A 27805-nucleotide genomic window follows, 5' to 3' on the forward strand; every position below is an offset into this window, starting at 1 on the left:
GCGCTTTTCACGTTGGGAGGATGTCCCAAAGCGCTTCACAGAACACACTGTAAAGTGAATTGACTGTATATTTGTGGGCGAACGCGGCAGCCAATTGCGCACAGCAATGTCCCACAAACAGTCGTAGATTGAAAATGACCAATTTATTATTGTTTGTGGTTTTGGAGGGATTATTATTAGGCTCTGTGTGGAGTAAGGAAACTTGCCCAAGGTTTCGCCCTCTGCCTGGAATTGAACTCAGGTCTCTCGTTTGCAAAGCGCGTGCTCTAACCACTGAGCTGCAGGACTCCAAAATGCAAAATGCAGTTGTAGTAAAAAAAATTTGGTTTCTTTTTCAGTTAATACCTAAGTTACAATCTGTTACCCAGAACAATAATCCTTCTACATTTGATATGCATTTAACATCGATTTTTGCATCCAAGCAAGATTAGTAAATGTGGTCTCATTTAGCAACTGAATATCATTATGATAAACTCGTTAAATTTTGGAAATAAATCACAAAAGTGATGGGGAAAGGGCAGAAGAGGGGTGGAAGACTAAATGGATATCCGGGTCCCAACGGTAGCCTCCTGTATTGTAAAATTCTATCATTTCCTTCACTGGTTATTAAATCTGTATTTATCAGTCACGACTTGACCAAGAACTGAAGAAAACGCCCAAACTGAGAAAGTTCTGGAATTTGATTAAAAAGAAAGAAGAAAAGCTGGATGCGAAGTCCATAGAACAGTAAGTCTCACAATAGGTTACAGACCACTAATTTTGTAATAGATCAGAATAGTTTTTGCATTTTTTTTGGTTTAATTACATTATTCAGTAAAATTAACTAGCTGACAGTTAGAGAAACAACAGCTTGCACTTATATAACACATTTCATCGAAGATAATATTCCAAAGTACTTCAGAGAGGTGGAGGAAAGGAGCTGAGGGAGGTGTCTGAAGGTAGGTTTTTAAAAAGGGTTTGAAATCGGAGAGAGCAGCAGTGGGATTCTGATGGAGTTTTGGAAGAGGGAAAGTGGCTGGTAGCTCGGCCACCAATGGTGGGTTGGAGAGAATGGAGGATAATAATAATAATATAATAATAATCCTTGCATTTGATATAGCGCTTTTCACGTCTTCTAAACGTCTCAAAGCGCTTCACAGAATATACTGTAAAGTGAATTGACTGTATATTTGTGGGTGAAATGCGGCAGCCAATTGCGCACAGCAGTGTCCCACAAACAGTCATGGACTGAGTTTCATGTTTAAATTTTTTTTATAATTTAATTTTTAATAATTTAATGTTTAATGGGTAGAGAGGTTGGATGTTACTTGCCAAATGGATGTCTGACAATATTACAGCTTCCTGTTGCATCATTTGAATCAGATATTATCTTAAAAATGTTGAGTCTTCTAATGATGATAACTTTATAAAAATTTAAAAGATAGGATATATGTTAGGTCCAATTTAGCAGAAGAGTGGAACTCCTGACAACTCAAAAATTGTTCACTGGGCACCTTCTGTTGGGAAAGTGCCACTTTACAAACCCCTTCCGCATTGCATTGGACTGACATTAGATTATTTGTTTTTCATCCTGAAGGAGTGATCAAGAAAAACAATTTCTCTCTTGTCTGATCAGGAAGTTCCTAGGAGTACTAAAAATCATCCCTTCTTCAGGTAACTGCTCAATATCTTGCTGTTGCATCTCTTTGTCCACCTCTTCCATAGCAGAATGGTAATTCCTGTTGTATATGTTTAGTGTATAAGGTCTGATTCATGAGCAACTAGTGATGGGCAGAGCATTGGCTATATTTGTTCTAGATTTTAAAAGTTTTTAAGTAAGAAATTGACAAAAAAAGACTTGATATTAATAGATTCCAATGTACCTATTACCTATTTTGATTTTAAAGATGATTCTATCCAAATGTGTAAGATAATAATTATGGCATTTGATATTGCACCTTATTAAGTCGTTGAGATGTCTGAAAGCGATTCACAGAATATACTGTAAAATGAATTGACGGTGTATTTTGTGGGCGAGAACAGGTGCAGAGGCTTATATTGATAGATTGTATTGTCATGGTATTGTATCATATTGTACTTTTTTGAATCCAAGGTGTATTTTGTAATATGCCTTGTATTCAGAAAAACATGTAAAAATAGAAACTCTGTAAATGATGTCGTGGAAACTTAAATTCCATACATTTCCACTTATTCACATATAAATGCTATCTTCCTTTTAATATTTTGGATTCTGGAAGTTGTAAGACATGTGAACCTTTTTAGTGTAACAGTATTACTTGTTTATCTACTTTACCACTTTTTTCTGATTTGAAATCCTTGAGGTTTGTGTAGTAATGTTATTTTGCCACTGGGGGACGCTGTAGTTATTCTAGTTACAAAGGATCTGCGACCACCAGTTTGAGAAAATAACTGCCTATGGTTGTGGCTGTTTTCTAGACAAATATGAAGCCCTATGTGTCAAGAAAAGGGATAATCTTATCTGCACCCATGGATGCACACGCTCTCTGCCCCCACCCTTTGGAAGTCCATCCCACAGTCCCTTCGCCCTGCTCCCTCCCTTGCCTCCTTCAATGCACATCTCAAGACCTTCCTCTTTGACTGCGCCTTCGGACACCCTCCTAGTTTCCCTGCCCTCACTCTCCCGATCCCAATCCCCTACTTGGGTCCATGTGCCTGACAGTCCAGTGCCTTAGGAGGACCTCCCGTCATGAAAGGCGCTACACAAATGTAATTTGTTGTTGCATATTCACTTAGTAATTACTGAAGGAAGACTTTGTTTTCTAAAACAAAATATCTTAGAATATATGACAAGAGCACAGTTCTTCTTAGAAATTATCCATTGGGTATATTTTAAAATACAAATGTTTATAGTCAACATTCGGATTTGAAGAGAAGCATTACTGCAGAAAATACACTTTCAATATGAATGGTTTCCTTAACAGCTAACCACTTTGGTGACATTTTTGTTACTTTATCATTTGCTTGCTTACGAGGACATGTTTTGCTGTGTTTCAAGTATATCTGCTATGTTCAGTTTTATAATTGATGACTTATTTTGTACATTTATTAGACGCTGGTTGCATTGACAAGGTCCATTACAGTGAGAGATTTATCGAGCTTATGATAGATCTAGAGGTAAGTTTTGTTTTCGTAATAATACTGGAAGATGCAATATTAACGGTGTGGATTTGTGTGCAATAAAATTCTTACCTTGGCTAACAAATTAAGATATTCTATTATTATTCTCACAAAGCAATTTTAGCAGTTTTAAATTAATTTGAATATTTTGTTACGTTTATCAAATTATGTAAGAATTATGAAAGGAAGATTATTTTAAGCATTAGTTAATTCTTGTGCTGTACCTTGCTGATTAACAACATTTTGCAGGCATTACTTCCAACTCGACGCTGGTTCAACACTGTATTGGATAATTCACACCTTGTCACGCACTGCTATCTGTCACATCTGGCCAATAAAGAGAAACAGGGACGACTTTTTTCTCAGGTGAGATGTTTGTAATAGTCATTACCCCATTACTCACAGTAGTTACATGAATGGCTAACTGCACAAAAAAAGAAGCTTTCAAAATGGAAACAGCATGGAAGTGCAGCATATGTGTGTTCCAATGTGTGGTGATGTGAATGGTCAGATGTCCAATCACAACTAATGTCCCTTCTGCAGTTAAATGACCCATCTGAGCTGTGTTGTCGCAGAGACGTGCTGTGTGGAAGCCCGTTTATTCCACCTAGAAAGAAAGATAATCACAATACCCTTAGGCTGTTGTCAGATCTACAGAACCTCTCTCTGAACTGACTGTTTCTGAAAAGCTTTGAGATTGTGTTCATTAAATACAGCAGCAGCTCTTTTTCAGGTTAATTTTATTGTCCATCCCTATCTCCATTTTCTTTAACGTTTAGCCTTTTGACTTTGATCCCACCTAGAATTGCTTACAGTATTAAGCTTATTGGAGGATTATGCAATACAATTTCATTTTTATAACACCTTTCATGTCGGAAGGAGGTCTCAAAAGAGTTTTATCCAGCAGCTCTTTGATTCATCCTCTGACTGGGCACCCAAGTCGGGGGATTCTGTAATTGCAAGCAATTCTGTCTGCTCAATTTGTCTGCCTTTATATAGCTCCTAGATATGATGAAATTCTACACTGGTTTTGAAATTAATGACCAGACTGGAAATGCTCTGACTGAGAATGAGATGACTACAATCCATTATGATCGCATCACCTCTCTCCAGGTAAGGCAAAATAAGATTTCCCATATTACGAATGCATTGGAGGCATGTTTATGATTTGTTCAGTTATTGTCGAGCACATTTCATTATGAAGTCACATCAACTACTCATTCCACCATGCACTGAGAGAATTATTGGGAGCCTATTTCAAGGTTCAGCTGCAGCTTCTTTACAAATTCAATTTTATTTTAAAGAACAAGCCAGTACATGTACATGTGTCAAAGCTGAAGTCACAATGTGCAATAACTTTCATTTTGAGACATTATTGATTTCAAGCTTTCAAATTTATGCATTGCAAGCAGATGTTTTGTCATCCTTTGACTGCAGCTTTCTTGGAGTCGGAACAAAAATATCTTGCTCAATAAACCTTGACTGAATTTGAATTCATCTTGGGCTTGTGGGTGGGTGGTGGAGCAATTATTTAAATCCATTCTATTAAACATTAACAGTTTCTCATCTTGGACTCTTGAATGGTCCAGAGGGTAAAATAGCCATGTGGTTCAGTCGTGAGTCAAACAGACGAGGACAATCGATTAAATTCTCTGCAGCGCTAAATCGGGTAACTTACAATGAGGCACCTCAGTTGGTCTTCTTGCTGTTAGCTGAGGGAGGGTAAATCAGTCAGGTTTTCTGCTGCTATAAGTTGTTTAATAATTGTGGTGGGATACTCCATGATGGATATAAATCTGATTTACTCACTCAAACGTATTATGTGAGTTTTTCATTATACATGACAACAGTTCAATACAGTAACCCTCTGGCTGACCAACTCTGGGTATCCAGATTGCAAATTGTACAGGTCTGCACGCTCCCACTGGCACACACTTAGTGCACGCCTCCGTCTCACCGTCCTTGCTGGCCTTTGACTTAGTTTGAATACCACGAGCAGAAGTTAGCTTATTCGCTATCTTCCGCTGGTGGGATTCAAACAATTACAATGCTCATACTGACGTTTTGCTGCACTGAAAACAGTCGGCGACAGCCAGTAAATGCCAGTACCATCATTATAATTGCACTTTGCCGGAAATTCTGGCTTGCCATTCTGGATCTCCTCACCATTAGTCTGACTAGCCAGGGTTTTATTGTACCAGAATATCTGTGCATTAATTACAGAAAATGGTAATTCAACCAGTATTTTCAAAACATAGAACCATCATAGTCCTAGGTGAGCTAATTCAGTATAGTGTTCTAATATTTAAGCTTAATGTTTGAAACTTCTGTCTCTAAAATTGATTCTGTACTTGATTAAACTGCAAAGCTGATTGTGTTGTTGCTGATTTGCATTGCAGAGGGCAGCCTTTGCTCATTTTCCAGAACTACATGATTTTGCTTTGTCTAATGTGGCAGCTGTTGATACTCGAGAGTCTCTTGTTAAGCTTTTTGGATCACTCAAGTAAGTGTTTACTTTTTTGTCCTTTTTACTGTTTGTTACTGTTTATATATAAGTTTAGTTTCCCCTTTCAAAAAGGTGTTAACCTGGCTCAAACGATAGTACTTCTGCCTCTGAGTCAAAAGGCTGTGGGTTCAAGCCCCATGTTGGGGCTTTGAAATTCCATAGTCTAGGCTGACAGTGTAGTGCTGGGGATACTGTGCATTTTGGAGGTAGTCCTTCGGATTAGACATTAAACCGAGGTCCCATCTGCCTGTTCAGGTAGATGTTAAAGATCCCACGGGGCACTATTTGACTTGGATATTCAGCTGTAAATAGAAATAAAATACTGTTTGCCATGTTTTCTATTTTGCAGCCCCAATACTCTTCACCAGGTGGCGTCATACCTTTGTCTATTGCCAACTTTGCCTGAAGGAGAGAATTCTTGCTATGAAAAGGAGTTTCTATTGGAGATGCTGGTCAGTGCTGTATTTAGCTCAGAAAGCTACAAATAAAATTGGAATATTATATAAAGTTGATAAAAATAAAATGGTGTTCATTGGATATTCTTTTCATTTGACAGGTATCTCGACATGAACGGCGGACATCCCAAATTCAACAATTAAATGAGATGCCCCTTTACCCCACAGAGAAAATCATTTGGGATGAAAACATTGTACCAACAGAATACTACTCAGGAGAAGGTGCAGTGTTTTTACCTGAAATTCATAGAAATAATATGTGATTCGTAAACAATGATGTGTGTTATAAATATGGACATAACTTAAAAACTGGCATTTGATCTAAATATTATTTTTACTCAATTTACTTTTATGATTTGGTTGTAATTACAGAACTGACACGTGCAATATACCTGGTAGCTCTACAAGGAAATCTGAGTGTCTCCCTGTTTGAGTTTGATGGACCTGCTTGTTTGTTTTAGGTAATTCCTGTTTTAAAACTTTTGTTTTCCTTTTTTTAAAAAAAACAGGCTGTCTTGCGTTACCAAAGCTGAATTTGCAGTTCTTGACACTTCATGACTACCTACTGAGGAATTTTAATCTCTTTCGCCTGGAGTCTACATACGAGATTAGACAGGATGTGGAAGATGCAATCAGTAGACTTAAACCATGGTGGGTTGCAATGCATGTTTTTGTATCATTCTGTTTATAATTACATTTTTTCAGTATGTCAAAATCTCTGCTTTATATGGGTTTACTTGTCAATCCAGATCACAAAGATGCCTAGGGTTAGAGACAAAACTATTTTAAAATTTGTTGTGGACCTCTATCTGTAAATTGCTTGGCACCTTAATATCTATTTTGATTTGATTGTAACAATACTTCATAAGTGATTTAATTTTCCAAGTACACATATTTTGCATGTTTCATTTAACTTTATTTGCCAAGGTCCAAACAAAGTGCTCTTATTTTCTTTTTACCTTCTGAATTTATACACCACCTTTCTTTGGAAGTTTGTTTCCCTTTGTATTGGTGCTCCACTATGGGGCAAGAATATTTGAAACTTGGTAGTCGTCTGCTTTTAATCAATATTAGCAGTCAATATTAACTGATTGATTCACAATAGCTGGGTTCATGCATATAAGGCTATATCAAGCTATTGTTTGCTCTGATTGCTGTTACCTAATTCCTCTAAAAACTTTACAGGCAAGGAGAATATGGAGGAGTTGTGTTTGGTGGATGGGCCCGAATGGCACAGCCTATTGTGACTTTCTCCATTGTCGAAGTCGCAAAACCTAACATTGGTGAAAGCTGGCCAGCAAGAGTTCGTGCAGATGTAACCATCAATCTGAATGTTAGACCTCAGATCAAAACGGAATGGGAAGGTAACTTCTGTCTTAATTAAGTTCAGATTCAGTTATTTTGTCAAAAAGATTCATGTGTGGATCCTGATAATTTTGAACATATTTACCTTTGTGAACATTTGAAAATGAACGCCTTTCAGTCAAAGAAGTAATTTTTTTNAATCAACCATAGGATTTGTGCTTATTCAGGAAAATAATACACCCTTGTTGCATATTTGTTTTAATAATTGATTGTTGGATTTTACCTATTACATTTTCATTCCTGTAGCTCTCCGCAAACATGATGTATGCTTCCTTATAACTGTTCGAACGGTGCTGGCTTATGGTACAAAATTTGACCGGAAGCAACCCTTTGCAACACAGACAGGCCTCCTTTATGTGCGAGGATGTGAAATTCAAGGCATGCTGGATGAGAAAGGACGGGTCATTGAAGAAGGTGCAACTTTGAGTTCTTGATTGCTAAATAACATGATTTAAAAAAAAAGTTAAGCCCTTTATATATTGGAAATTGCATTATATTTACTAATTAAAAGTTTGAGACACAATTTATATTACTTAAAGGTTTTAATTTTGTGCAGGTAATTGAATTCTACTTATTTGTAAGTGTTTACATGCCTATGAAAAAGAGGGGCCTGAAGGGGTATGGGGATAAAATGGGGCCAAATAGGATTGAAGCAATCTCAATCGCCTTGCTACGTGAGCCGGTGCAGATTTGATGGGTTTGAATGGTCTCCTTCTGCATTGTTGATTTCTGTGTTTCTAACCATAGTAAATTGATATTCCACTTGGGCTCCAATTGTTTTAGCTTCATGTTTTATCTGCCTTGGTTTCTGTTTCCCAATCACAGGTCCTGAACCTAAACCAAAGTTGAAAGGTGACACGCGGACTTATAGAATATGGTTGGATCCTAACCAATATCAACAGGATATGACCAACTCCATCCAGAGTGGATCTGAAGATGTGTACGAGACCTTCAATATCATTTTGAGAAGAAAACCCAAGGAAAATAATTTCAAGGTGAGGAGCTATCAACCTTTTAAGTGATAATTCTCCCCTTTTCCTGAAGAAGCCTTTGTCTTAGTGACTTTTGATTTTTTTTTCCCCAGGCAGTGTTGGAGACTATCCGGAATTTAATGAATACAGAGTGTGTGGTCCCTGATTGGCTCCACGATATTATCCTTGGATATGGAGACCCAGGAAGCGCTCATTATTCTAAAATGCCAAATCAAATTGCTACATTGGACTTTAATGATACCTTCCTCACTATTGATCACCTGAAAGCTAGTTTTCCTGGGTATACCATTAAAACCACAGTTGATGCTCCTGCTCTGCAGAAACCTCCCTTCAGGTGAGAATTGCTTAACTGAATCTTGGACAATCTTTACATAGACATTCTATCTAATACACACATCCTAGAAATATTAACATGTTGCCTTTGGGATAAATTGCTGCCTGTTAACTTGTCACTCATCAAGCTTTCTTGGGTTCTTGCATCATTACCTTTCATCTTAAAAGAAAATATGGTGTGAAAAGTTACAATACTCCAGATAAAGTGGTAATTTGCTTACTTTCTTGGCTGTTTGGGGGATTTTATTGTGCACAACATTTTAATATTGCTGCGTTGACTTACAAACGCAGTCGATACACTTGGCAGTAATTATCTGTGGAGCATTTTGACATTATAGCCGCTATATTAAATGAGGGATTATAATTGGGATTGTATAATGACTGAATATTATAAAAGGGGAATGTCTCTGGTGAATCAGATAAAAGATAAATATTCCTTACTTACAAATGCTAATAATGTGTTCATTACAAATAATTGTGATCCACATCTACTTATTTCCCTCAAACTTTAGGATTACATTGCCGATAGCAAGTGGGAAAGGAAAGAAACGAAAAGTGGATGATGATGAAGAGGGGAAGGAGGATTCCAGGATTCTAATTGTTGAACCACACGTGATTCCAAACAGGGGTCCGTACCCATATAATCAACCTAAAAGGTATGAGAAAACAATCGTCTGTCCTGCCATGTTTCGCCCGCAAAATAGAAAGTCAATTCACTTTACAGTATATTCTGTGAAGCACTTTGAGACATCTCGATAAAGCGCTATATCGAATGAAAGGATTATTATGTGAGATTGGAATATGGGTGCAGTGCCATACAAATTAAGAATCTGCAGGAAAAGGGCCTACAGCAACTTTGTTCTAAAATGTGTATCTGAAAAGTATATCCCAAGACCACCACCTTTTTCACATTTCAAAAACTGGGTGCTGATCTGTGGGTTTTCACAGATTGGCTACCAGCACCAATATTACTCAAGGAAACAATTTCTTTAGATTATAGCCTGGGAGTATTTTTAAAAAAGAGTGTCTGAGATTTAGACTGTCATTTACCCTGGCAAATTAAGGGTTAACAATTCTTCAAGTGTTTTTTAAAGAACTAATTGCAACTGGCAGTAGAAATGTATATTGGAACAATTCCATGGTATAGAGGGCACGTCAAAAGTAATATAAGGGTAAGCCATGGAGCCCAGTGAATATAGTGGCGATCGTCTCTGGCATGATCAAGCTCCTATTTAAGGTCAGCCATTCCTTTAGACAAATGGAATTTACCTTATCAGCAGTCAACTGCATAAGGGAAAGCCTAAGCTATTGGAGGATGCAGAGAAACATTTCAGTCAGTTGGGTTTAAAAATAGGCTTTCTTAGCAACCACGATAGCATGGGTAAGGGATGATGAGCAACAGGATAGCTGGAGACTAGTTGTGGGAGGCTGATATTTTAAGAGTGAAAGTTATGATGAGAAATGGGAATGCCTTAAATGTAGATGATGAGGCAACTGAAGGCGATATGAGCCACTGAAATGTAGCCAGTGGCGATCGTTTAGCAGAATATAACGATTTTATGAAACTTTCAAATGTACTGTTGTATGAGAAATGTTGAAACATGATTTTTTTGGATTGCAGAAACACAATTCAGTTCACACCCACTCAGATAGAAGCAATTCGGGCTGGTATGCAACCAGGCCTAACAATGGTAAGAAGCCTTGAATATCTTTGGCATTTGACTTTTGTCTTGATCTTTCTTATTTTAGCAGGTGCTTAATGGCTTTTTTTTCTCTCTCCAATGATTCTTACCCTTCTTTCTTGTGTATTCAGGTGGTAGGACCACCAGGTACAGGAAAAACTGATGTGGCCGTGCAGATCATTTCGAACTTGTATCACAACTTCCCAGAGCAGAGAACCCTCATCGTAACACATTCCAACCAGGTACATGCCCGATAAATAAGCACAATTAATATGCAGCATTTAGGCTTCATATTTACAAGTATTTGGTCTTTCTTGGATATTTCAGTGTTTTGGTTGTGATTATTAAAAGCCTCAGCGAAAGGTGCAACCTATGACATGTAATTTTCATAGTATAACTGGTATACCATTTATGATTATCTACTCAGAGTCCACTCACATGCATCGACTGCTATGCCTGTTAATACTGGTTTCTCAGCAAATGGTTTTGTAAGTTTGATCACAGGTTATGCAGCATTAAAATAATGTTGAATTGTGCATGCATTGCTTTTTGCTTGTTGGTCTACAGAATGCTTCTACTATTCATTATGGCAGTTTGTGCTGAGCTATACTTCAACAGCTGCAAGTGCAATGAATTTGCCTTTAATTTTAACACAAGATTTCTTGATTATGGTTTGCTTCCCCAGCTCTGATGCCTACATGATTTTAAACGAAAGCTTTAAACATTCTGTTGTTGCTTACAAGCCTGTCTTGACCAATCAGTTTAGAAACTATTCAAAGTATTGACGGAACACAATAACATTAGCAATTCAGCACCAAAATCATTCAAGAAACACATTTGATCTTTTTGTTTTTGTTTCCATCATGTAATGAATTGACTATTGCTTAGTACTTCTCACTTTTATATATATGTATGACTGTAAATACTGGAAATTTAGTCATTTTTGTAGATATTTGGCAACTTTGAAAAATTAAATATTCTGCAATATTTTTAAGGAGATGATCATTGTCTGGAGATTCATCTCCAGCAAGGTACTGTGCTACTATCATAGCTATGTTTTACTGGATGAGTGAACAAGAAAAAACGCTGAAGGAGGAGGTTTGCATGCCTTCATATCAGTAAACCCATTCAGAACAACACCTGCTGTGATTTGTCATTTGCTTCTCCAGAAATGAGACAAACCTTCCTTTCAAAGCCAATCCCTGTTGCACTGTGAGGTCAACAGCTGGTTGTACAAGTGGTCAATTACAGAATGTGTACAAAATGGTTCCTGATTGTTCAGCTAAGTTTTAGATTAAATTGTACTCTTATTTAAAGAGTGTTAAAATCCTTATTATTGTGTTCTGAAATAGCTTGACCATGATGGGGAAATCAAGGCAAAAGTTATGTTGGATCAGTTTAATGAGCTACAAACTGAATTTCTAAACTCATTTAGAATTGGATTTCTGTACGATATAGCACTCCAATTTTCTTAAGCTCATCACTATTTGACTGCTGCTATTTGGCAAGCACATCCACTGCTGGCATAAAGGGAGAATGTGAAAGCTTTGATAACTGTTTGGCAAGTCCTTAGCCAAAGAAACACAGCAGTATAGTAAGGGATCTGCCATGCCCAATAGTTGAAACAGAGCAACTAAAAAAAGAATAGCTGACTGTCAAGGACACAGTGTAATAGAAAGACTTCAATCAGATTTTTGTCAGAAAGAATTCCCTGAATGCCAACTCTTTTTCGCCTTTTAAAAAACATTGTTGCTTTACTGCTGTTCTTTCTACTGAAATGTGAGGGACTCTGTAATCTGAACAGGGTATATATTTAAAACATTCCAGTTACCTCAACTTAGTAACTAATAATAATAGTAAATTGATCCAATTCCATAGGACTAACATAGCATGAAATGCAATGCAGGTCAAAAATGTGACTTAAGTTTGTATTTCAATGATGTTTCTTAAAATTTGCTTAGCAGGATTTAGTCAGACGTGTACTCTTGATAGCTTTTTTGAATAGTGAGCAAAAAATATCTTTGTTTTAGTTCTCTAAAATTCAAACTATTTCAGTAGGACAAACAGACAGTATCCTGCAGAAAACCTGGGAGCACTATTTGGCTGCTTGTCTCCAGAATCTCCATAAGATTAAGACTAAGGTTCACTGGCCACCGCAGCTGAAATTGGCCAAAACTAGTACAAATCTGAACCATGGTCACAAGGTGAAACATGAAGGAAATATGAAGTATCCAGGACAGCTCACTTGGTCCAAAAGCAAAGGAAAACTGATTGTTCAATAACATTGTGGATTCAATAAAAGAAACAGAAGCACTTTAAAAGGAAATATTTTCAATACGATATAAGTAGCAGTATAAGTTTCCATATACGTAGCAAAAAAAAGGAGCAGAAAACAAACAGGAAAAAGGTTTGTTCCTAAGTTATGACAAACCATTCAGACAGAACATTTTTAAAACAGATTGGTGTACACTTGTGTAAAATATCCACTATTGTAGCACAATTGCTGCACCAGTTCAAGAATTCAGTTTGGATCGAATTGCTAACAGAGGTCCCCTTTTCCCTCACTATAATTTATTTTAAGTCTATCCAAAAGTTGCTCTTATTTGACTGCCACCTTATTCTGTTACCACCAATGTCAATCTCCAGGCTTTGAACCAGCTGTTTGAGAAGATCATGGCTCTGGACATTGATGAACGTCACCTACTCCGTCTGGGTCACGGAGAGGAGGAGCTTGAGACTGAGAAGGATTTTAGCAGGTGAGGAAATGGAATAAATTACAGAATAGAAAATAATTGGAGTTTATGCAACGCTGCGATAAATATTCATGCGTCCAGGAATATTACATTTTGAAATTGCCTATTTGGGAAAAGACTATATAGCAGTGATTCCCCCAAGTTGGTGCTTTCCTGAAATCCTTATTTTGTACATTGGACCCCCTAAGTAAGCACATTGCCAATAGTTCAAGAAATGGTTTCTCTTTATTCTTCAATAAATCTCCTGTTGTATAGTCTGCTATATGACTGATAGATGGGGTGGGGATGTTATTCTGAAATCGCTCATTCGATATTTGGCTACTTTACTGTGTTGATCCATGTGGGCTTTGATTAACTTTAAAATTTTACCCTATTTATGAAAAACATGGATTTCTTGTATTTTCCCACTGCTTTTGAAGTTTGAAGTCAGGACAGTTGGAATTCAGTAAGTGCTTATCACTTGACCATTACTAAAATGTGAAAATAACAGAAAGCAGCTAGCTAATCTGTTAAAACAAAAAGGAACCTTTCACATCAGGCATTTATTTACTTTGCTAATGTAACAATAGTACTCTTAAGTGTTTATGTTATCTATTTCCATGGTATCAGAGTTGAAACATTTTGCTTATGTTCCTTTTTGTAAATGTATCAACTGACCAGCAGGCCTTAAGCCATCACAAGTCAAAGTTCTGCAGGTTGATTTGAAATAGTCAGCAACAACAAAAGGTCCTGTTACATAATAGCTTGAGTTGCTGGGGTACTTGGCTCATTCCACTCCCTCCCTGTTTTAGACTTACCGGGGAAGATTGTTGACTTCAAAGTTCCCAATATTATTTACGTGCACTTATTTCATTTAGTCAGGTTATTTGACTATTCCGATTATTGAATCTGAAAGGAATTTCTTGTGCATAGTCTAAGGGAAATGTCATTTTTACTTTTACTTAACATAAAAATCATGTTTCATTATTTCTCTGGTTTAATCTAAAAAGCAATTTAGTAACCTCACCTGTATCACAATGCACAATATTGAATATGATTGATAGCTCAGCCTTTCTCTGGAGCAATTTTACCCACAGGCATTCCGATTGCTGAATGTTTTCCAAGAAGGATGTTTGTTTGTTTCATGAAATGACCAGATTTTACAATTCTGCTTGTAATTTTGTAGATATGGCCGTGTAAACTATGTACTGGCTAGGAGACTGGAGTTATTGCGTGAAGTGGGGCGATTACAGGAAAGTCTGGAAGTTCATGGAGATGTCTCATACACGTGTGAAACAGCTGGACATTTTTACTTGTATCAAGTAAGACACTTGTATTGTAGCAAATATTTCCTTAACAGTTTTGGTAGCTTGCAAGTGATCTGCCCTAGTTCTGCACTAAACATAGGCCTGTTCTGAATTCCTTCAGTTCTTTGCATCCTTTTAGTAGTAACACTATTTCTTCACATTGAGGAAATAAAAAATTTGCCATTCTTATGGGTTTTCTTTTATTGAATATCTTCAGATGTAATTAAGTAGGTTATTCGTTTTTTTAAATTGTTATCAGTTTTTCTAGGGAACATAAAATGTTCTATTCGAACTTTTTTTTCCGATGTGGAGTTTGTTAAAAATGTGCCTTGATCGGTCTCCTCAGTCAAAGTAGGGTTCCAGTTGGAATCAAAAAGCATCAAAAAGCAAATCTAGACGGAAAGAGTGGTAACATGTTCTGTAAGTACAGTGTGGGAGTATGGCTCAAGAAGCACACGAGGAAGTATTCCTCTAGATCGGATGGTATCACACCTGCTCTCTGAAACAGAAATAAGGTGAACTTTCTTGTACGGATCTTTCCTCTAAAGATGACAGTTTAGACACTTTAACCTTTTAAAGATTAGGAGTTGATCACTGATTGACACGCTTGCGGTGAAGACAGCCTTTGATAGTCTCCCATTAGCAGGGTGAAATGTTTCTGAATGCATTCCTTCCTCCCATTTCCTGTAATTCCAAAGATTATTCACATGATCCATTGCTGAAAAACAATTTTTGACCTACTATAGCTGAGCCACAGCTGCCGTTTACATTGCCAATACTAGTCTGATCTCAGTGGTAGCTAGATATGGCAGAACGTGTCCTGAGTGGCTCTTCAGCTTGACTGTGTTTTGCTGAGTGGTTGTCTTCTTTTGTTAGCCTCCACTTTGTAAATTCCCAATATTGTACTAAACAAGTCAATTTGTCTTCCTGTAATCATTTAAGGCATGACATTTCAGCTTTTCGTTTGTTTGCAATTCTTGATCTCGAAAGATCAATTGACCAGTTTATAAGAGGTTCTTTTGAAAATCACTGAAATGTATTATTCATTCTAAGAGGAAACTCTGAGTTAACATGTTGTGGTTTATGACTAAAACGGAATTATGACGATAGTGGTGGTGGTTGGGGCAGGGGAATAAAAACATGTAGCAGAGCTCCCTGTAATTGACTACATTGTAGGTTGGACAGATAGATCCCTGCCATAGGGAACAGCAGTGATTACTTGTATTTTAAGGATGCATTTAATTGTTTTGCTTCCTCTAGTGTGCTGTCATACTGCGCCTCAACTTGAGTTGTTAGGCTGTGATTTATTTCTTTAATTAGTATTGCTATTGTCAGCCATATATTCTCTGGAGGATATATTTACTTTAAAAGCTCATCCATGTGTTACTGACATGAAAGTAAATCTAAAGTAAAAAATTAAACTTTGCTTGTTGGATATTATGATTACATATATTTTATTTAAATTTTTTTAATAGCACTACAACCCTACTTGTGATATATATGTTAATGTAACTCTTGTAACCCCCATTTCCCCAGCTAAGAAGATAGAACTAATAACTTCTTGCAAGTTCTTGTCAATGCCATTTTATGGCTGTCTGTCAGGTACAGGACTATGGTACAGAATCAGTGCGCATGCTCATTTATGTTTTATTTGTTCCCTCTCTTTGGTTGAGTGTCATGATTTCACTTCTGTTTTGTAAACTTGGATATATGAAATTTGAGGCGCAAAATCATGTGTTGTTTTTCCTCAGTCTAGCCTACCAGCAGCACTGCCATATCACGATCATGCTTACTTATTTAGAATTGAACCCATATCTTGCATTTTTACTTTGTTTAAGGGAGTAATTACCTTATAAGCAGTGTGTATTACCTTATAAGCAGTGGTTGTAACATGTATCATTGTGTTCCAGTTAAACAGAAGGACATTTGTTCTGTTTGTTTTGTACAGGTGATGTCTCGTTGGGAAGAATATCTCAGTAAAGTAAAAGCTAAAAGTGGAACGTCTGGTGATGTTACAGCCGTGTCTAAGCTCTTTCCATTCCACAAATACTTTGCAAATGCACCCCAGCCTATTTTTAAAAGCCAATCCTACGAAGAAGATATGGAGATTGCTGAAGGCTGTTTCAGACACATCAATAAAATATTTACTCAGTTGGAGGTAACGTGCACTAATTGTGTAGTGATCTAAAAGTCTTGTTTCATAATGTTTTCAAGCAAATGCCTTTCTGCAATTATGTTTATTATTGAAGAGGTATGGGTGCAATAAGTCTATTTGCTATTTCAGGGATCTGTTGCATTTTCCCCAAACTGCAGAAGATTCTCAAAACTGCTGCTGATTATGGTTAATAATTTTTATGCACTTCATAAGTTGTAGGGATATTTTCGTAAACCTCCCAGAATTGTTAATTAAAATCCCTTTCATTTTCTTTTTCAAAATTACATTTGCTTATTATTTTAAACCCGTCATGAACCTGTAAGGTTGGCATGGAATTAATTTTGCTGATATCAATTCTGGACAAATGGAATGTGCTTCTTTGCAGCAGATTTTACCTACTTTATAATGGTGGGGAGGGATAGTTGAGCAAGAGAGGAAGTATTTACAATATGGTGCGTTATCCCAATCTATGTTCTGCTTGTGTTCTGTGTCCTGGTTTCAACTCTCCTGTAGTAAGGAAGCTCCCAAGCAAAATCTAGGCAGCTTACCAGGGAGCAGAGGCAAAATAGGTGGGAAATATTATTTATTCAGAATAGTAATTGCGTAACTTTCTGCCACTTTCCTTTACCTTATAGGACTCATAGGAAATAAGATGTGAAGAAATAAGTATTCAGAGAATCATTTGCAATCAAAAGAATAGGGACAATATTGCTCAAAGCAAATATTAGCTTTTTTTTAAACACATTTTCATAAAAGAATCTCCAGGAATTTCAGACTCCTGTGAAATACAATTGATTCCAGTTTATTTTATTCTGAATAAATGTTCCTTTAAATAGCTGGCAGATGGTGTTTTCTGCTGTGAGCCAATGACCTTTGTTTAACTAGTAGCAGTGCTGTCTGTTGCTCCAAGGAACTTAATTATGAATCAGTGTGTGCATGAGCCCCCATGGAATATTGTCCTGTCAGGCAAGTAAATAGTTATAATAGTGAAGACGCCAAGACTTGCAGTATGCTTACGTTCTACAGTTACAAAGGATAGTGTGAGAACAAAGCTGAAACCTACAAATTCAAGATGGTCCCAAGAAAGACCCTCAAGAGATCCAGTAAACCTTCCACATCAGTTTTTTGGGGGCATAGTTGTTCATGGAGACTTATGGAAACATATTGAACAAATGAAATCTTTTTATTTATCATATTTTCAAATAAACTGTAATCTGTGATCCTCTTAATATAGCGTCACTGTTCTTCTGTTCAGTCAAAGGTCATGAATCTCATTTGTCATTTCTCAAGGAATTTCGAGCTTTTGAGCTGCTCCGGAGTGGTCTGGATAGGTCAAAGTATCTATTGGTGAAAGAAGCAAAGATCATTGCCATGACTTGTACTCATGCTGCCTTAAAACGACACGACTTAGTGGAGCTGGGCTTCAAGGTAAATGAGGTTCATTTCCTTAATACAGTAATCCTTAGGAAGAGGCTCAAGGATTTGAGAACAATTTATCTTCTGATGCATTTGAACTTGGCAAGTTTCCCATTCAATTTTTACTCTTTACTCAAAATAATGTGCATTTGGAGAACCTGAGTAAAAGCTCCTCGTGGATGGTAACTGGGCCATACAGACCAGAAATCTGCAGGTTTGTTTCTGGTTTGTGCTGCATTAGCTGTGCCAGAAGTTGATGCACTATAATTGGTCTGATTATGAGGTGCTAGAAAACTGTTCCTGCTGGTAGAAGAACGGAACAAATCTCACAGGTGGATATTTTTTGGAAGTTGAAGCTAAAACATATTGTTGAAGTGTTGCAGAGGAATCTTTGGAGTCCTCTGAGACTTGCTCGTACTTTAATCTTTAGGTTTGAGATATATAAACTCACATTGTTTTCACTCTTAACAGTATGATAATATCCTGATGGAGGAAGCAGCACAGATTCTTGAGATTGAGACCTTCATCCCACTCTTGCTCCAGGTACCTCTTTCTACTACATTGCCTTTCTCACTGCTTTGCTGGCCTGATTGCTAGCAGTATAATCAGTATAGCAGTATAAGCAGTATTAAAATGTATTTATTTGAAAGGGGAGGCATTGGCTGGTTGATATCTTGTTTTGGAGCAATAAGTAGGCTTTGTTTTTAAAATTAAATGAACTTTGGAGGAAAAATTGCTAAATCAAGCTTTTGTGGCATCAAAATAATCTTTGCATTTGGCATAGTAATGAAACAGTCTCCTGGCGACTTTAGAATGACAATGAGCAGCACTTTCTTTACGGTACGTTGATATGTATATTATCTGTTCTAAGAACCCTGAAGATGGCTTCAGTAGATTGAAACGTTGGATTATGATAGGGGATCACCACCAGCTCCCCCCCGTCATAAAGAATATGGCCTTCCAAAAGTACTCCAACATGGAACAGTCTCTGTTTACCCGATTTGTTCGTTTGGGTGTTCCAACTGTGGATCTTGATGCCCAGGGCAGAGCAAGAGCAAGGTACGGGGAAGGAAACGACATTTGTCATAAAATCACAGTTCGATGTATATTGAAATATTAAATCAATTTTAAATGTTTCTTCAGGGCATGAGTTGTATTCTAAATGCAGCTGTTGTTTAATTTTTATTTTTGCTTTACTTTTATTTAAGCTTGTGCAACCTCTATAACTGGCGTTATAAAAAGCTGGGTAACCTTCCCCATGTCCAGCTCCTACCTGAGTTTCGTACTGTCAACGCGGGACTTGTGTACAACTTCCAGCTTATCAACGTGGAGGATTTCAATGGAGTTGGTGAATCTGAACCTAATCCGTATTTCTACCAGGTAAATAGCTTTCTAATTTTCAGTTTGAAGATACTTTGCTTCTTGGTGATATAAAAGATCACTCATTCTTTTAGATGTGGACTTCAGAATTTGAAGATTGTGTAGAGTATTAAACTATTACATTTTATTTTCACTTCCTTTTTAATTGTTTTTGTGTCTACATGTTTTCTCTTTGGATCCCATTGCTGACCCTATTGACAGAATCTTGCTGAGGCTGAATATGCTGTGGCCCTTTTTATGTACATGCGTGTATTGGGGTATCCTGCAGAAAAGATCAGCATCTTGACAACGTACAATGGACAGAAGCATTTGATCCGGGATGTCATCAATCAGCGGTGTGGTGGTAATCCTCTAATGGGACAACCAAGCAAGGTAAGGATTCTTTCAACTTGCCAGTTGTGAAGATTGACCTGATTCAAATCTGGACAATATTGATTCAAGTCTGGACGTTAATATTTACATTTGTGTTCAAAACTGAAAAACAGCATGTCTGGTAGAGGTCAAACATACAAGTTTGGAGTAAGTGTGAGGGTGGCAGAGAGCGTAGGTTCAGTTTTGCTCAATAGTCCCTCGTTACATTGTTTTATATTCTCCAGCTTCAGGAGTATTTTGGTATCTGCTCCTATATTTATTCTTCTAACTAGTGGCTGGGAGAGAAAAAGATGATATTTCTTCTATCTCAGGCCTTGCTTGAATTACCATATTCATTTTTTCATTCCATGAATCTGTATTATTGAGTTCATGTGCTACTTAATATTGAAAGATTTCTTTGAAAATTGATTTGATTGGAGTCTGCATATTAACTGTCTGGCAATACTGTGGACTGTTTTAACCTGTAGAAGTGTACATTCTGTTATCTGCACTGGAACTTGATACACTATCAGCTAAGCCCTCTGCAGCATGTTAAATTTGACAGCTTGGTAATTCTCAAACACTGCAGCTTAGCGGTACAGAATGAAACACAATGTTCTTCCCACTACATAAATAGGTTGGTTCAAATCTATTGTTTCCAGTTTCCAGCATGAAGCTGTATCTTCAGGAGAGGAGAGAGAATAGTCGGAGGAAGGGGAGGGGGTTTGTGGCAAATTTGAATGATTATTCCTTCTTCAGCTTTTTAAAATTGGAATGTGTGTAACTGTTGACTGTTATAACTGATCTACAGCCAGATAGTTAATTCTGAATAAAGTAAAAGTAGTGTGTGGCTAATGCAGAGAGGTTTCAGAACCTGTGGGCACGTTTCCCTCCTCATGGTCATACATCAGTGGTAAATAGTGTTTTTTTNCTCTAGGTGACCACTGTGGACAGATTCCAAGGACAGCAAAATGACTATATCATCTTGTCTTTGGTGCGAACCAAGGCTGTTGGACATCTCAGGTATGATGTGCACTTTTTACAGCTGTGTCACAAGAAGGTCCTGATCTTGTATTAAGAAAATATAATATATAAAGAAATATAGAGGCAATCTCATAACAATGCTTTTTCAAGGACATCCTTGAACAATTATAGGAATTTCACCCTCTGGTATAGTTGGGGGATTTGAATGTGTTAAAAGTGATGAATCATGACACATACTGTATGTATAGGTACAATATCTATAGTTGGATTACTTCTCAACATATCACTAAAAGCATATTGAAGAACACTGGGTTCTTTTCATCTGAAACCCGAGAACTAAAGCCTAATTCATAACAGTCATAACAGTTTACTTAACTTCAGCACCCATTAATTGAGAGTTGAAGATCTAAAAGGATTGGTGTGAATCAGCAAAACATTTGTGATGTCAATTAATGGACATTGCTTGGTGACTATTATTTGCTGTCAATCTGTAATTTTTGACATATTGCTGACCAAAATGGTGACAACAATGAGAGCAACACCTCCTCTTTACTTGCAGTGAAGGACTTAATAATTACTATTTGGATATTTTTCTATTCTCTCAAGTCACTTGAAACCACGTTTTCCGTGTAAGTTAAATAATGACCCTTGACATGTTAACCGGAATCCTAACAGCTTTTTTATTTTATCCAGAGATGTTCGGCGATTAGTTGTTGCAATGTCCAGAGCTAGACTTGGATTGTACATCTTTGCAAGGGTGTCGCTCTTCCAGAACTGCTTTGAACTTACGCCAGCCTTCAATCAACTAACTGCTCGACCACTTCAGCTACACATTGTGCCCTCAGAATACTTTCCGATCAACCGAAAGGTAATAATAATAACAATCCTTGCATTTGATATAGCAACTTATTGGGTTTTTGAGACGTCTCAAAGCGATTCACACAATAAACTGTTAAGTGAATTGACTGTACCTTTGTTTTAAAAGCTGTTACCTCTGTGGTTTGTATTTTTATCTTGCGGTCTACTAACCTTTGCGAATATTTGTTTATTCCCAGAATGATGATATGCTGCCACCCCATTTGGTGAAAGTTATCAAGAATATGCCAGAAATGGCAAACTTTGTTTATAATATGTACATGCACATGATTCAGAGCATGAGGCAATACAGACAGGTAAAGAGCAGTTTTGTTTATTCAGCCACCTTGGCATTTATTCAGAAAATTATTTATTGGGTAAGCTCTGAAATTCTGTCTGTTGTGCGGCAGTAAGTGGTTTATAAAAATTTAAACCAAAGGCTTGTGGATTTGCTTTTTGTTGAAGAATGCCAGTCATTTAATTGGTGATTAACAGTGACTTGTTTCATTTTGGCAGGAAAAAAAATCAGTAGATAAAGAATTGCTGGTTTCTTTATCAACCATTACATCTTTTTTTTTGCTGTAACTGATTGATTTTTTTATATAGTCCTGCTAGAGAGTGCTTGTCCGAGTCGAAAACCAAATGCTGTGTTAAAAGCGATTGCGAAACACAGGCCAACTTCCAGGCAAACAAATCACTGCTGGCGTGACCTCTAGCATTATGGTTAGGAAGTCATCGATTTACAATGTCAGTGTTTCTCAAATGACAGCAGCAACCTGACAACCTCAAAGTCGGACATTTTTTCACACAGGAGGCTGGTCAGTCAATGCCAGAAGCTAGAAATACTTCGAACTAATGGGAACTTTGGGTCCGAGAGGCATCTGCGTTGAAAGCGGATCCACTTTCTAGTGAGGCGCTGTTTAACTGGGTTAAGCTATATTTCCAAAGCTATTGTGCCAATGTGGTGAGTCTGCCTGAAGTTCTTGTCGCTCCAAATATTAATACATGTATTTTTCTTTATAGCAATTGCTTCCACCTCCAAAGGCCATGCCTCGACCAGAGCCGGTACCTGCTACGAACATTGAGACTGTGGAGGAAGAAATGAAAGCCCCAGTTACTCAGGTTAAGAATGATGAAGTTATCAGTAAGGAACGCAATGAAATGCCAGCACATCCCGGCAGGGACAGTGATAGTGAGGAAAGTGAAGCTGAAGGGAACATGGAAAGCTAATCTGTTACTCAATATTCAAATAGATTGTATGAGGAAGTAAAGGTAGATCTTTGAAATGCAATGTAACCTAAGACAGTGAAGCTGACAAGAACATGGAAAGGTTATCTATGTGCAGATGTTCATCCATTAGATATTGTGGTTGGCCATGAAATTATTTCATATGTAATTATGTGAAGTGGAATGGTTTATTTTGTTTCTGAAAGCTTTTTCAATAAATTTTTNATAAAATGTTTCATCCAAAACAGCATATCAGTATTTTCTTTGACCAAAAGGAGTATGTTTTTTGCTACGTTTTTTTTTGAACAAGGCAGTGAATTAAACTAAAGGAAAGATTACTATCAGCATCTCAAGCTGCTTGTGTGTGTGTGTGTACATGTATGTGTATATTTATTTTACATGAATATGGACATAGATGCCAGACAAGCGCTTTGGGACGTCCTCCCGATGTGAAAAGCGCTATATCAAATGCAAGGATTATTATTATTATTATGAAGACTGTCTGAATTTCTTGGGCAAACTACAAGAGGACAGGAGAAAGTTTACAATTTTTTTATATATAATACTAATCCTTGCATTTGATATAGTGCTTTTTATGTCTTCTAGACATCTCAAACCACTTCACAGAATATACTATAAAAGTGAATTGACTATATTTGTGGGGCGAAACTCGGCAGCCAATTGCGCACAACAGTGTCCTACAAACTGTCGTGGATTGAAGTGACCAATTTTATTATTTTATTTGTCTTGAATTATTATCAGGCGCGTGGAGTAAGGAAACTTGCCCAAGGTTTTGCCCTGCTGGGAAACGAACCCAGGTCTCTCGCTTGCGAGGCGAGTGCTCTAACCACTGAGCTACAGGACTCCTAATTGCTCATAACATTTTTAAATAATAATAATAATCCTTGCATTTGATATAGCGCCTTATGACATCTTTGAGACAACTCAAAAGTGTTTCACAGAATATACTGTAAAATGTAGCGATTGTGTATTTTGTGGGCAAAACACACCAGCCAATTGCACACAGAAGTGTCCCACAAACAGCGGGTCTTTGTGACACCGAGAATGTGATGATGTTTTATTTTTGGGGGGTGGGGGGAGAAGGGGGTTTAAAGAGAAGTTTAGAATTGGAATCAGAATGGTCACAGCATAGAAAGAAGTCATTCAGTCCATCATGTCGGTGGTGCACACTACCCATTCCCATTTCCCTACATGTTCCCCTCCTCTTTCCCTTTAATTACTTGTTTTTCTTCAAGTATTAATCCAGTTCCCTTCAATTACGCTATAATATGCCCTTCACGTCAGAAAGACATCCCAGACCGCTGGACAATCAGGGGTTTTTGGACCCTCCTATGTGCTGCGATGGACTCCTCTTCAACAACCATTTGTGGTAAGGCATTTTAGATTATGTATTTTAAAAGGGAACCAAACTCCCATTTTTTTTTCCCTTTGGGTGATAATCCTCAAAGCAGTAATCCTCGATGTATTGATCCCCTTTGTTACCACTGACTCACCAATTTTAAACATTTTTATAAATTTTCAAATAATCCCATTTGGTCCTTGCTTACAAATCCTGATTGTAAGGCTCATTCATAGATAAATATATTCTGAAACATAGTGGTTTATAAAGTAGAATAAAACAAACAGGGTTACCATGGTGATGGGTTATATTGATTATGAGTCAAGTAACCTAATTCTGATTATTTGCCGGGGTTACCATTGTGACAGGTTTATATTGATTATGAGCCAAGTAAATTATGAGACAGACAACTAATCTTTTTCTACATATTTATCAGCAAAAAGAGGCTCAAATCAGGATGCATAATCCTGCCCCGAATAGACAGAAAACCAGCTAGGTATCTGTCTGATAAAAGCTGGTTCCAAGGTTGGTCTATTGTCTAAATTCTTCATTGTTTGAGTGAAGAATGTAGTTATAGATATTTAAAGAGGGAAAGAAGATGGTAGAGTTAAGGTTCAGCGCACTCTCTTGTCCATAGAACCAAAGATTGCCCGCATCACCTCTTTGTTTTGCATCTTTCATGCACTGCTCTACACGAGGGCTTCCCTGGAGCACATAATGTGGTGCCAACTGAACAATGCACATCTATGCAATTTTCACTGGCAATCACTGGCACTGGTTAATCTTTGGCAAGATTCTTAATTGGATTCTAATAAGTAACAGTCCTTAAAAATTATTGAATTATTTTTATTGGGGTCTGAGGTCCTGATGGCTTTACTATAACTATTACAGATATTGCATTTTTTTTAACTGAGAAAAGAAGAATATAACTTAATATGTATCGGTTTACAGCCACCAAAGTTTTTACCCTATAATTGAAGATGATACAGGGATGGGCCAAGGACAGCCAAAACCTCATTTCATAAATTGAAAACTTGCAAGCAGATTACTTGATGATAAACAGAAGATAAAATGATATAATGAGAAGTTCTTGGTCTGTCCCATGAGCTTGATGTCAAGACTGACTTTTATAACTATTTTCAGTAGTGAATTTACATGCTTAGAAAAGAGAAAATCATGTTCATGGTTATCAATGTGTTTTAAGTTTATCATAGTTTTATTTTATTACTGTGTTCTGTTTACATGATTTCCCTTTTCCTTACCATGCCAACCTTAGGAGTAGATCTAGATCCAGATCGAGACCCAACTTGTCAACGTTTCCATCCTTCAGATCAATATGGCCAAAGTTACTGATATCTTGTGGGCTATATTCTGGTTTGTAGTGCTATTTTTTGCTGCCTGGCCACTCAGTATATTGCTTGGGGCCTTCTACGGTTTTTTATCTCCTCTGACTACCTGTGTGGGACTGAATAATGTCACTGATGTGCTTCTGAAAGGCGCAAACCTTGGCAGAACCTGTGCTGAGAACATGAGATCGTGTAAAGCGCTCTGCTCAGGAAATTTGAGTCATTGAGAGACAGCTACAAGCAAAACTCCACTGTACTGTGAACAAGCTCCACTTCACAGGTGAACTTAAAATATTTTCGTTGCCTCCATGCTGGACGTCCAATACCTGCTTACTAATTTTCACAGGTTCCAAGCTGATGCTCACGATTTGATTCTGCAGCCTACTGAACACTTTATTATTTAATATTATCAAAATCTATATTTAAAGAAATGGAAAATAAACTTCTACAATATTTGTGATATTACCAGATAATAAATAATTCCAGCCTGTGCTATATAAATGCAAGTTGTTGTTGTTGAATCATCTGTGCGTGAACATATCTAGCCAGGAGAAGGGCACCACACCTACTTAGCAAAGGCTGATTAAAAATCCTGCACTTTATACACCTATTTGTTCCACAGATGATGGTCTTTGATCCCCAATATGTCCTGGAAGTATTGTGCTGGGATGAGTGTTCTATCTTGTATATATTGGTCATACCTTAGGACTCAATTTAGTAGGCAATAATGTGTGAAGTCTGTAATTTTTTAAAATTAAGCATAGTAGACAGGTTGAGAAAGCTAATCAGATCCAATATGTTTAATCATGCGGAAACGGTTTGCTTATTGTATAAAGTGGCAATTTGTCTTTGGTCACTCAGCCTTACCTTATTCAAACAGTATATGGACATGTCTAATGGGCATATCAGAGCAAATAGAATCTCCAAACAAAGCTCCATTTATATGTGTGTGCAAGTGTTTGCATTTTTTTCAGATTTCTGCAGTACTTTCCGAATTCCAAACCAATCAGGTTGAACCAAGCTTTTTCTCCAGCTGCATACTACTGTGACTAAGCACTTTGGAATATTTCAATGAACCTTAAGCAAGTCACGCATAACATTGTGTAAGTTAAGAAATATCCTTTGAAAAAGAACCATTTAATAGCGAATTATACTGGGGAGGACACGTTTGCAGGGCTATGGGGAGAGCACGGGGGAGTGGGATTGAATTGGATAGCTCTTTTCAAAGAGCCGGCATAGACACGAATGGGCCGAATGGCCTCCTTCTGTGGTAAAGTTCTATGATTCTATGATATTTGAAACTGGAATATTAGTTCCCAGAGCTCTGAAAACTTCTACAAGGTAACTTACCCCCAAGTGCCAGTTAGCGACAACTTGGAGCAGCTTAGGTGAGTGAAAAGTGGTGTTGATATCCAGGGTGACTAAGACAAGGCAACCTGGAGGAAGAGAACACTGTAGAGCCGAAGTGAATAACTCTTTTTTTAAAATTGGCCCAAAGTGCATGTCTCCAACCAAATTTAAATGTAATAAATGATTTTCTTGTCTTGTTTCAGCAGAAGGAAACTTGATTCACAGCCCCTCTCATACTGCTTCAGACTGCTTATAGTCCAATATTATGGGAGTCGACATATATTATGAAGGAAAGCTCTTTGCAGTTTTTAAGTAATGACTTGAGTCTCTGCTGTGTTTTACAATTAAGGACTTAAATTACAAGAAAGGTGCTACGTACTTGTGGAGCTTTGATATTTCAGTTACCAATGTATTCAGCAGAAAGTATGAAAAGCAACTAAATAGCATTTCTGTTTTCACAGTTTGGTGTTGCGATTATATTTTCTATTTCTCTGCCAGAATGGTATATTGTGAGTGAGGCTAACCAGTTAGGATAATATTTGCAATTTCCTCTTTACACATGCTCATCTTTTACTAGTTCTTGTCGACTTATTGGTTGAAGTTACTTTACTTTCCCTTATGTCATTTGTCATTGTGACATGTATTTATAGGTAATTATATTTTTCCCCTGAATATTTCCCACTGAAGAGCAAATATAAAGCTAACTCACTTGCCTTTTGGTGTATATTGGCGGGGAAAATATCAGTTACCTCTTTAAGCACCATTCAAGCATTGATCTGCTTGAACAGTCGTGCCATTTTTGAGAAATCTTACCTGGAAACCTGGGACCAAACTTTCGAAGTCTATAATCTACAGGTATTGCAACTTTCTA

At 37.3% G+C, this 27805-nt stretch overlaps 1 protein-coding gene across 1 annotated transcript in view; it reads left to right on the forward strand.

The window, feature by feature from the left end:
• Positions 1-23123, forward strand: part of aqr (aquarius intron-binding spliceosomal factor) — a 30732-nt gene extending 7609 nt beyond the window's left edge. Inside the window, 28 exon segments of the mRNA XM_007888026.2 lie at positions 626-726; positions 1577-1653; positions 3071-3135; positions 3388-3504; positions 4138-4251; positions 5538-5641; positions 5994-6096; positions 6201-6321; positions 6609-6750; positions 7285-7463; positions 7711-7878; positions 8290-8459; positions 8549-8790; positions 9302-9445; positions 10411-10480; positions 10603-10713; positions 13118-13227; positions 14390-14525; positions 16459-16668; positions 17956-18093; positions 18553-18624; positions 18953-19140; positions 19290-19461; positions 19663-19833; positions 20750-20835; positions 21490-21664; positions 21852-21968; positions 22675-23123. Coding sequence (XP_007886217.2) covers positions 626-726; positions 1577-1653; positions 3071-3135; positions 3388-3504; positions 4138-4251; positions 5538-5641; positions 5994-6096; positions 6201-6321; positions 6609-6750; positions 7285-7463; positions 7711-7878; positions 8290-8459; positions 8549-8790; positions 9302-9445; positions 10411-10480; positions 10603-10713; positions 13118-13227; positions 14390-14525; positions 16459-16668; positions 17956-18093; positions 18553-18624; positions 18953-19140; positions 19290-19461; positions 19663-19833; positions 20750-20835; positions 21490-21664; positions 21852-21968; positions 22675-22881 — 3810 coding nt within the window. The 3' untranslated portion in view covers positions 22882-23123.
• Positions 23124-27805: the final 4682 nt, after the last annotated feature.

This window comes from Callorhinchus milii, unplaced genomic scaffold (genome assembly GCF_018977255.1).
Source record: "Callorhinchus milii isolate IMCB2004 unplaced genomic scaffold, IMCB_Cmil_1.0 Scaffold9, whole genome shotgun sequence".
In the NCBI taxonomy this organism is placed as follows: Eukaryota; Metazoa; Chordata; class Chondrichthyes; order Chimaeriformes; family Callorhinchidae; genus Callorhinchus; species Callorhinchus milii.